General features: G+C 42.6%; 1 protein-coding gene across 1 annotated transcript in view; it reads left to right on the forward strand.

Moving 5' to 3' along the window:
• glis1b (GLIS family zinc finger 1b) overlaps positions 1 to 10,691 on the forward strand; it is a 61,525-nt gene extending 50,834 nt beyond the window's left edge. Inside the window, exons 5-8 of the mRNA XM_025054281.1 lie at positions 975 to 1,136; positions 3,950 to 4,060; positions 7,051 to 7,186; positions 10,174 to 10,691. Coding sequence (XP_024910049.1) covers positions 975 to 1,136; positions 3,950 to 4,060; positions 7,051 to 7,186; positions 10,174 to 10,352 — 588 coding nt within the window. The 3' untranslated portion in view covers positions 10,353 to 10,691. The remainder of the gene's footprint in view (positions 1 to 974; positions 1,137 to 3,949; positions 4,061 to 7,050; positions 7,187 to 10,173) is intronic.
• The last annotated feature ends 957 nt before the right edge of the window (positions 10,692 to 11,648 follow it).

The raw sequence follows: 11,648 nt of genomic DNA on the forward strand, positions 1-11,648 counted from the left end.
AACTCTTTTGGAGTGCTAAATGAGATTACTGCTAAAGGGGCTAAAATGCTAAAATACTGTTATCATTTTCTACGCCATCTATTGGGGAAACGTAGGTATTGCAGGGAAAAGGTAGACGTAAAACGGTAATATAAATAAATTATATAATTTGGAAAAGTTTGGCGGACCGGATTAAAAAGCTGAACCGGCCGCATTTGGCCCCCGGGCCTTATTTTTCCCGTGCCTGGTCTAGATGAATCCTCCACCGTCAAAGTCAAACACTGACCGTTCTCATCATTTGGAGACGTTAAAAGTGTTGCTGTCGACCACGACTGAACCACGAGACTGACTCTTTGTGACTCTTTACTTATCAGTCCCTGTAGGGGGCATAACTCTGACTAATCGGTTTGTGTTGGACACAGGAGACGCCTCATGAATCATGTACATGTAACAAATCTGTGGTCCTCATTGGCTGAGTGGTCGGGATCAAATGGGTTGGACGTGTGCGTGTTCACGGTGACGGTCACCTGTCGGTCCATTAGCCACCGCTGTGCAGAGAAGTACACTCCGGTTTCATCTTCAGTGTAGGGTATACTGTGTACTGCGTGAGTACTGCATGTGTACTGCATGAGTACATGCCCCTGTCCCTGGATCAGCAGCTGTGTAATTTAAGATCTCTTTATCGTTCCTCTGATCTTCTTAAACTACTCTCACTTTTCAGCGGCCACCGATCGTGTGGTGTAGAGCAGTGTTTCCCAAACACTGGGTTGCGACCCTCAACTGGGTCGCAAGAGTTTTTTTGGGGGGTCGTCTCACATCCTGTTTCCCAGGAGTTTACGAATAATGTCTATTGACTTGGGTCGCGAAGGTTTGTGACTTTTAAAAATATGGGTCCACAGAAAAAAAAGTTTGGGAAACACTGATGTAGAGTGATAAAGAATAAAAAGTCCAGAGATTCACATTGATTTTCTCTGTGTTTTTTTTGTTTCCCACAGTTCGAGGGTTGTAACAAAGCATTTTCACGTCTGGAGAATCTGAAGATCCACCTGAGGAGTCACACGGGAGAGAAACCGTACCTGTGCCAGCATCCCGGCTGCCAGAAAGCTTTCAGCAACTCCAGCGACCGCGCCAAGCACCAGCGCACCCACCTGGACACGGTCAGGAACGATGATGATGTCATTTTTTAACCCCTCAGTGTCAGATTCACGTGAGGCCGACGGTTATTTTCACTCCTCGACGGTAGCGGCGACTGGGGGCGAATTAATAAGTGGATGAGGTTTGGACATATTAGCAGCAAGGATTAGTTTATATTTGAATTTGAAAGAAAAAATAAACTGGCATTCCTCGACGCCGTAGCACACGTGCGTTCACGGTCCAAGATAAATTTTGCTCACACCGCCCCTCCCCTTTCTGTTTTTACACCGAGCTCAAACTGCACAGACGTCCAAGTCGTGATGCATGTTTCCACATCTTTACAGTGTAAGTCTTGAGCCTTCTGTCACTCAGAGAGCCGTGAGGTATTCTCAGTCCCAGTGCTGGCAGTGACGTGCCGCAGATCATTAAATGATCAGTTCCATTAGGCTGCGTCTCAGCTCGGGTCATAACAGACTTGGAGCTCAGACAGAGCTCTGCCTGTTTCTCTGACCTGTGGAACGGGAAGGAAAGTCTGAGTCAACCATCCGCGCCGCTCGTCATGTCTCAGCCATCCCACCCATAACTCACTTTATCACCATCTGCGCGACAACGCGGCGAGGGAGTCAATAAGCTGTTGATGGAATTGGGAGTTGAAATATTTATTTTCCCCCGTCATTTTCCCCTTTTACCAATTTTTTTTTTATTTTTAGTAAATAATTGAAACCAAATCAGTCCATTCCAGTATAAACACATTCTTATTATAACATTTTTTTTTTAATCTAAAGCAGAGAATCTTGAAAGAAAGAAAAATTATATAAATAAATAGGATGTAGGAACAATTTCCTTAGGTGGTATTAATGCAATTCAATATATATACATATATATATATATATATATATATATATATATATATGGTTATATAGTGCATAAAAAAGTCTTGTTAAAAAGAAAATAACAACTACTTCCCAGCAATTAGAAACGTAGTTTTTACATAAAGTTCTACATAAGTTTCATAAGTAGATAAAGAACTTTTTCTGTTGACTAAACATTTGAAAAAAGTAAAAAAAAAAAGTCATGTTCTCTTTGAGAGAACCTGGTATTTAATAATCAAAGATTGTAGAAATATGATATTCATCTTTTTACCTCATGTGTTTAAATTAAACACCAAGGACGGTTTAAAAATATAAATTTTTTAAACAATCCGCTCTAAAAAAAACACCTAAAATATTGGAGAAAGATAATCTATTTTGCAGTATTTTTATAATATCAGTACTACCAGAATACCCCCCCGTCCCTCGCCCTCGCCTCCTCCATGTTCCTGACCTGGGCGTCTACCGACATGTTTTGGTTCGGGGCGTAGTAAATCATTTGGAGTATTTACCCAAGTAGAAATTTGAATGTGGAGTTGTGTTTTTCTGTCAGTTTGGGATTTTTCTTCCACCTCCCTCGTTTTCCACAGTAGGACAAATGATACGGCTAATCTGGGAGCCCCCACGCTTACGGCTTCACATTAACACCCCGAATAAGGCCTCGGCCGGGTCTGCCAGCCGCCTGCTCTGCCAGAAACACTTAGAGGGAAAATCATTTTCAACCTTTAATGATATTTATTCTGCACAGAAGTTGTGCCTGAATTTTTTTTTTTTTTTTTTTTTTTAAACCGGGGGTCATTGCTGTGTTGGGTGCGTTGCTGGCAAAACAAACAGAGAGCAGAGATGAGTGGCGCTGTAACGCCCTGAAACAACGATGGATTATTTACAGAGAGGCCGAGGAACGGAGGCGGCGCTAATAAAGTCACGTATTTTGTTACATTTTAATGGGCAACCTCTATTTACGGGTTTGAGGGGGAAAAAGAAAAAACAAAATCCTCCTCAGTCAGCCGGCTATAGGCGTGTGTTATTTGCTGTGAAGTGATGAGGAAACTCCATGACACATGTCGGTGTTCTGTGTTAGTAATCCTCCTGCAGCTGCCTCTTTATGACCCGTCTGGATGTCAGCACGCAGTCACCACCGTGTGTCCGTGTCACGTTTCTTTCAGTTTGAAAAGAACATTTAGAGTCAAAGTCAAAGTCAGCTTTAATGGTCAATTTCTTCACATGTACTAAGACGTACCAAGGAAATCGAAATCTCGTTTCTCACTGTCCCACGCGTAGACGAGACGGGACAAACACTAACGTACAGTACGGTTCAGACAAGGGTGATCAGGAATTAGCTGCAGTAAAAAATGGTAAGATACAGATTTATTTATTTATTTATTTTTATTTTAAGGGTGGGGGGTGTCAGGGGAGGTCTGAGTCCAATCGTCGTTGGAGAGTTCTGTTCTTGAGGACGTTAATGTGCGACATGTTGTAAGGTTTTGTGCAACAACTATCCCTTTCTTTTTGTGATTTTTTTTTTTAAAGAACAATAATAATAACAAACATCATCACAGTGTAATCCACTCAGTGATTTGACACAGATTTTATGCCACGGGCACTTTCTGATGCCGATGAGTCACAGTGGGAACATGGAAGAAGTGAATCCTAGAGCTGTGTCGTTGAGATGCTGAACCACTGATTGTTGTCTCTTCTTCTTCTTCTTCTTCCTCTTCTTCCTCCTCTGCCCTGTTCTCTTATGCCTCCCCAAATAAAATGCTTTCCTCAGCCAAAAGGTAGGACTTTATCTTTTCCTTTTCCTACAACAAATTTCAAACTTACTGTGATTCTCTCTCTCTCTCTCTCTGTTGGTTTTTGTTCTACCTTCAAGTTGGTTTTTGTTCTTCCTTCAACAACAACACAGAGAATCACCATACATTTGACTTTTCACCGTAACTGACACACATTTGTTTCTCCTCTCACAGAAACCATATGCGTGTCAGATTCCTGGCTGTACCAAGCGTTACACAGACCCGAGCTCGCTACGCAAACATGTCAAGATCCACTCTGCCAAAGAGCAGCAGGTGCGTAGAAAGGTAAGAGACTGTCCAGGAGTGTGAGGGAAAAACCAGGAAAAGGGTTTGTTTTATTTATGCTGCGGGTGTATAATCAAAACAGTCCCAAGCTCTGCCGTGTCACTGCATGATCTTTGCTTATTTTTTTTTAACCAAAGTTCACGTAAATATAGGGGAATTTTACGTTACAAAAGCCATGTATCAACGCCCACACTTCCCTGCTGGGGGTGCTGTTGGAATGCCTTGGTCAAAAGGTTGCTGGTGGCGCTGATTTTATTTAAATTTAATCCTGCAACTAAAACACTACCCACTAAATACAAGGAAAGAATTCAATCTAAGCAGGACAGACTAGCACAGGATTCTTTCCATCCCCTAGAGGTCAGTGAAGGTACTGGAGGTATGAAGTACATTACATTTTGGGTTTAGAGGTCAGTGAAGGTACTGGAGGTATAAAGAATATTACATTTTGGGTTGAATAGACTTTAAAAAAACACAATTTTTTAATATTTTATGTTTCTAGTAAAATATTCATACATGACAAGAGGCCCAGTTTTATATATGACAGAATTTGTTCCTTATATTCTGGACTTGGCAACATGTTTTTTAGACACATAACTGCCAAACATTAGTTCTGTTTGAAACCACTAAACAGAACTAGTTTTATATGCTGTACATATAAAAAAAGTGTATTTATAATGGAGGGTCCTCACCTTGTGTTTAACAGGTATTTTCCCCTGAAAACCATTGGCTTAAACGATGATGCTGGACTTGTTGCTGAGCCTTCTGTGTTCATACATTAGCCCAGGGTTAGAAAAGTGATTTCTCTCTTTATATAACCTTTAAAATTGCATTTCAGGGCACAAAATATTTTGTTTGGAGATTTTCCACTCAAAGAACCCTCCTATCAGCTGAGTCCATCTTACTTCTCAAGGCTCAAGTTTTTGTTTTGATTTCTTTTAATGGCACTTTGCATTATTTTATTTTTGTTGTTAAATTACTGCCTCTGCTGGTGAACACCAGAAACAAACCGACCTGCAGCAAAAAAGAGAAAATACAGTGAAATATTACATTGAGTGAAATGATTTCTTTGATTTTATAAGTGTAAGCGTTTGCTTTTTTCTTTTTTGGCCTAGTAAGTTCTGGTGTTTTCCACCGTGACCTGTAGAAGGACGTCGTAGAGCGGTCGCAAACAGAACAGATTTTTTTTTTTGAATCTGCCCCGTTCTGTTCTGTTCTGTTCTGATCCTGTTTTATCCACAGATTTATCTAATTGGTTGCACTTAAAATTGCAAACGCCTGTGTCGGAGCACAGGGCTGTCTTTGAGAGTCGCTCTCCCAACAATAGATCAGGTCGGAGCGCATTTCATCACAGTCACGCTCAAAAGCCCATTCATCCTCCACTGGAAGTGGGTAAATAACAGAGAATGGGCTCATTGTTGTGGAGGGAGCTGGATAGTGGTCGGGCGGATGATGTGTTCTTTTGCTTAGCGCTGTAAAGGGAAACACATGTGTGTGTGCATGTTGCATTGTTAATAAGCTGTAGTGTGGAACACCCCAGTGGCCAGATGTTACGGACAAATGTCAAACAAACGCTTTTACTCCACAAAGCTGCGAGAAACGTGTCGCTCTGGGGAAAACAAGAGCAGAGGTTAAAGCTGAGAACGTTTGCAGGACACGGATGTGAGACACACACGTCACAGTGAGACGTGTGTGTGTGTGTGTGTTGGTGCTGAAATGATAATAGGAAAAATAAGCTGGTTATTTTCATCTTAGTGTTAGCCTGTTTTTTTTTTTCACTCTTGTTCGGACGATACGAGTATCGGTGTCGGTCCAAAGACTCGATACTTTTTTAGCTTTTTGTTTCTGTTTGGCTTGAATTCATCTTCTGTTGTTGACGCGTCCTCCGTGTGGTTTACCCAAGTACTGCACATCACCGCAGAGATGTGACAGATATAAAACAGTCGTCCAGTCCGAGTATTTTTTTTTTAAAAACCGTACAAGCAATTTTTATGTTTAAAAAAAAAAAACAAATTAATTTTTTTTATATGAGCTTTGTTGACTTTTACTGCGAGTACCACGCAGAGTCATGATCAACGTTACGATGGAAAAATTACACTTCAGCGGGATTCCCTTGGCACCGAAGCCAAAAATGTCCATCAAAAAAACCCATTTGGTGCCACTCAGATTCTGCATTTTGGCTGATTGGATTTTGCTTTAATCAGGTGTAGATAAATAAAATGGACTTAAATAACTGAACTCACATGTATAAAACAGAACAACACAGTAACTACTACTGAGGTCTTAGGCAGAGCAGTGATGACATTATATTAAAGTGCTGTGTGGTAACCCAATAAGGACCGAGTGGTTGAAGAAGAGCTTGTGTTTTATTTCACACTGCAGACTTCAAATCACTTCCTTCCATTTCCCACCAGGCTTCAGCTGTAGGTTTGTGCTGATCTGGGTTCTGAAACTTTCAGGATGTGATTTTCAAGGTAATTCTTCCTGAGTCAAGAACAAGATGTGGCTGTTTGTACAGTCCAGGTGTGTGAGACACCGATGGATCTGACAGAGCTCAGCTGTTCCTGCCGATCCGTCGGACACACGTCCCGTTTCATCAACAGACGCGGTCGGTTCCTATGGGTTTCGTGTGACAGACTCTGGAAGCAGAACTTGTCTTCACTTGCTTCCATTAGTGTTGGCAGCGAGAAGAACAGAAGCACTCACACTGGTTCTGATTTGCCACAGCCGGAGAATGAGTCAAGCAGAACTGCATGACCCGATCCTCCTCCTCCGGTTCCCCCTCGTTGTCGCTGTGCTCTTGTTTGAGTAACTGCTTCAGATTAACAACACAATCAGATTACTGCAGAAACAGAGCAAACACACACACACACACACACACACATCCTGACCCTGCACGACACATGGACGCCTTTCAGAGAAGCTTACAACGTGTTGTAACTTTGTGTCAACTTTTTTTTTTTTTTCTCTCTCTCCATCTCGTTGACTGACAGCTGCGGCCGTGTCCTCACCTGGAGCAGGACGTCCTGAGTGACTGTTTGTCCATGCAGCACCTGCAGAGCTCCACATCCTCTCACAACCTCTACAACGGCAAAGACGGCTGTTCTCCTGGACTGGACATCTATACAGGTGCACATAGGCTGCTGCTCTGTCACACAACACCCTGATAATGTAGCATGAAGTAACCCAACGCTCCTGCCAGCGACAACACTCAGGTTTCACTCAGATCTCTGCTGTTTTTCAAACACGCTCTTCACATATGATTGGATCGCTGCAGGAATTTAACACAGAAAACAACTTGGACAATTCAATCTTGATGTTTTGCTTTTTGGCTTCAGCACAGTACGAGACCAGTAGTAGCCTTTAACGCAGGGGAGGGGGCGGAGCTTGGAGCTTGAATGCACTGTTAGTTGTAACGTTTATCCTCTGTTTTACCACCGATCTTTGTCGCCTTACGTCAGGGAGGGTGGATCGGGGTCACTATGAATCTAAGGGGGTCATGCCCCCCCCATTCCCAGTACCATCTCCGCACATGCAGCCAACTATTAACCAGCAGGTGTCGCTGAGTCTCTGTAACAATCACCAGTAATTCTGTGTTTTTAATCAGTAGAAAACAAAGGTATGGCCTGAACTAGAACAACAACAGACTTCCTGCTGTGACTGATCTTTCACCAACACATAAATACTGGACTTACCTGACTGTTTCAGGCTCGTGTTTGTTTGTTTGGTTGATGATCCATAATCACAGCATGTCAACTGTCAGGCGGGGGACTGTAAAAATGACAAACATCAACTTTTTATTCTTCACATGTGGCTTTTTATGCTCCCATTTTTCTAATTGATGAATTGGTGACTGTCACCAAAAGTCAACGCCACAGTGGAGTGGAAACAAAAGAGAGATAAAAAAAGATCTGAACAATCATAAAGACAAGAGAGACGTCCCACAGCGTCCTGGGTTTATGAACACATCTGTCCTTGTTTTCCTCCTGTACTCTGTCCAGACTCCCCGTTGCTCTGTTATTGTTGCTGGAACTCCGCGCACTGTTGACAACTGTGAACGTTCTACTTGTCTTGAAAGGCCAGAGCGGGCCTCAGAGTCTTTTTTTCTTACTTCAGCCTCCCTCTGTTTCTTCTGACTGGATGTTACTTACACTTTTGTTTTAAAGTGCTGCGAGCCCCGAGGAGCTGGCTCACCAAGCCTGTGCCAAAGTGTTCAAGGATGCAGCGTTATTCGAGTCCCGTTCACATGAGCTCGGAGGGCTTTGTTCTCGGGCCAATAAGATGCATTGAAGAGGTGGAGCTGAACGGGCAGCCATCCCATCATTAACACTTGTGGAGCAGAAAATGAGTCATGCTTCCAGTCAGAGCCGAACTTGTTTTCCTGTTCACTAGTTATAAGTCTGCTCTAATTCACGTGGCTGCAGAGAGACTTACGAGAAGCCCCCGTGTTTTATAGAGCGTAATTAGAGCGTCGCCTTGTTATCCAGAGGAAGCACTCATCATAGCTTTAATGCAGACGTTTACATGTTCCTGCTGTTACACCGAGTGGTAAAGATGATGTACACCTCTGCTCCTCCCTCCTGTGAGAGTTCTTATAACTCCAATTCAAAATCAAAGAGTAGAATCATCCGCTACCTCCTGAAGAGTAACACCAGGTTCTTCTCATTTCCTCCCATAAAAAAAAAAAAAAAAAAGATTGTATTTCCACTCTGGTAGAGAATGTTCATGGGTTGAAAAAAAAAAAAAAAGATTGTATTTCCACTCTGATAGAGAATGTTCATGAGTTGAAAAAAGAAACATTTCAGGGCTTTGGCTAATGACTAAAAGGTAATGAAGTAATGAGGTCGGGAACCGTTTCACTGGGATGTCAGATAAGGACTGAACAAATTTCCACTTGAAAACATCTGGACATCAGAACCAGGAGCACTGATCTTTACTCTCGTGTCCTCTTGTCCTGGTTAACTGCAGTGGACAGCTCTCTCTGATGGATGATAACGGAGAAGTAACGAAGTCAGGCAGCGAGTGTAGAAGAAAACAGAGAAGAATAGATTCACTGTGTCGGGAAAATTAATGGAGATCAAGTATTTATGTTTTTCCCGTGGAGCGTTTTGACGTGTTGATGGATTTTAACCACTGGAAAATTGTAAGATTTAACAAATCACATGGACTTCAGCCCCACCCCACCCCCCCCCTCCTAAAAATATGTTTTACCAGGACAAATATGACAAACATTCTCTCATTTGGATGTTTTAAAAAAATGTGGAGATTTACTGTTTCATGTGCTGTGTTGTTGTGAAATAAATGCATATGGTTTCAATGTTGTTGGTTGCTGTTGGTTGGACCAAACAAAACATTCAAGACGTCACTTTGGGCTTTGGGAGCTTTGTGATGCGTATATTTCATTAAGAATGGAAAAATAAAAACAAATAAAGCATGAATCAATAATGACAATCATTGGTTGCAGCCCTCGCTGCCCAGGGCTCGGTGGATAAGAAAAATAGATCAGTGTTTGATCATTGTTTTCAGCTTGGAACAGTAGAAAATGTTGGCAGCACACGGATGAGTGCTTCAACGAAACACTAATCCCACGTTCTTCACCAAGGTGAAAAGACATGTTCAGGTCCAGTGGGGCCGTGGAAGTGATTGTATTAAAACGACACTCACGCAGCACAGTTTCTCATGTACAGTACGGTTCAGTCACTGGTAAAAGACGCCGCACGTAACCGTGACCATGACCGTGACACGCCAGCGCACGACAGAAGATCCGCTCCAGTAACCCCACGGCCCCCTCCCCCAGCCCTGTTCAAAATGCCCTACTGTTCGGAGTCACTCTTTACACACATGTAACGTTTTAGTTTATTATTGTGTGATGAGAACAAACAGCTCGAAGGACAAACAAGACCAGTCCCTGTGGCAGCACAAATAACGAGGCCTAAATTACAGACAGCGCAAACACAGAACATTTCATTTTATGAAGCTCTCAGATTGGATAAAGGTTGTCAAAACAGAATCCTGTTGCCATGAAAAAGCTTTTGATTTGCTCAAAGGACAGTGGAGCGCCGGGCCCCTTGGGTTTGTTTGGCACATTTACTGAATTAGCTTTGTTTGTCTTTCAGGCCTGTACGCTGGCTCCAGCACCCCGCACCACAGCGCCTCGGTGGAGCTGCTGTCCCCCACCCCCAACCCCGTCTCCACCAGTGACCTGCCGCCTCGACAACACAGACACGTCCGTGACCTCGGCAGCCCTCATCACCTGTCACCTCTGACAGCTATGGAGGGCACCAGAGAAGGGTAATTATTTGTTTGTTTATTTATGAAACTCACGGGATGGTACCGAGGATTGGAACCATTAAAGTGCTTGTGTCTCGGATAATTGTGGTAAACACTAGATTGAAAAAACTGAAAATTATGAAAATTCTAACTTGGAAGCATCTAAACCTGTCCTGCCCCTCAAGAATATTCAATAAAACTGAGGTTGAACTTGTTAAACAAGGGCAAGATGCAGAGCAGCAGAGGAATCATTTGTCAACAAACAATGAGATAAATGAAAAAAAATCATCAAGTTTTATACAGATACATACTTGTGGGTTAGGGGCAGTGGTGGCTTAGTGGTTAAGGAAGCGGTTTTGAGTCCGGAAGGTTTCAGGTTCGATGGGTTGATGGTTGATGGGTTAAAAGCAGACGTCACATTTCGTTGTGTCACAATGACCAGTAGTTCACTTTCCTTCCTTCATATTAGTGAGATCAAGTCTTAGTTATAGATATATTTCCAGTTCTGTCACTTCTTCCGGCTCTTCTCCGTCCATCCGTTCGTCTGTCACTCAACAGTTACTCAGCTGTCCTTACAGGAAGGTCATGACTTCCTCCCCCTCTGCTCAATCTCACCCTAATATTATCATTATGATCACATTTTCAGCCATCGACTTCAGAACAAACTAAAGGGCGAAACCTCTTAGCTCATGTTAGGTTAAGCCTCGTGGTCCTGCTGACAAACCTTCTGCTTCTTTTACTGGAAACAATCTCAACTCCCCAACCTCTAAGTCATACCTCAGTGGGAGAAGGGCCGTCCTGGTCACAGCAGGGTCACGGTGACCCCGGGACAAGTCTTCATAAGAAGGTAACAAGGATACAGCGTCATCGACTTGATGAACAAACCGTTGGATTCGCACTAGTCACCGGAGTGAACCGTTTCGACGGTGCGTGGTATCATCTCTTCTTATCGATTGCGTCAATTCAGTTTTATCCTCAAAGGAAAGGAGAAACCGTACGGCTGTCAGAGTGTAGCTGCAGTCCAGTGATATAGTAAAGATATCCTTCCTGTACCTTACAGGGTTTCTGTTCCTGGTGTCCTCAACGTTAAGTCTCTGGATGAGTAATTTATAAATGTACTTTATTGAATTAAACCTCTGTAGAGAGGATGTTTCTGGATGATTTAAGGCCATGTTTGAAACAAGAAATAATGAAACAAGTGATGATTTAGTGAAGTCTAATCCCTTAGTTCAACTCAGCTGTTACATTATTGTGTAGAAAAAAAAAAAAAAAAAAAAGATTGTATTTCCACTCTGGTAGAGAATGTTCATGGGTTGAAAAA

This window comes from Cynoglossus semilaevis, chromosome 2, assembly GCF_000523025.1.
Source record: "Cynoglossus semilaevis isolate Cse_v1.0 chromosome 2, Cse_v1.0, whole genome shotgun sequence".
Lineage (NCBI taxonomy): Eukaryota > Metazoa > Chordata > Actinopteri > Pleuronectiformes > Cynoglossidae > Cynoglossus > Cynoglossus semilaevis.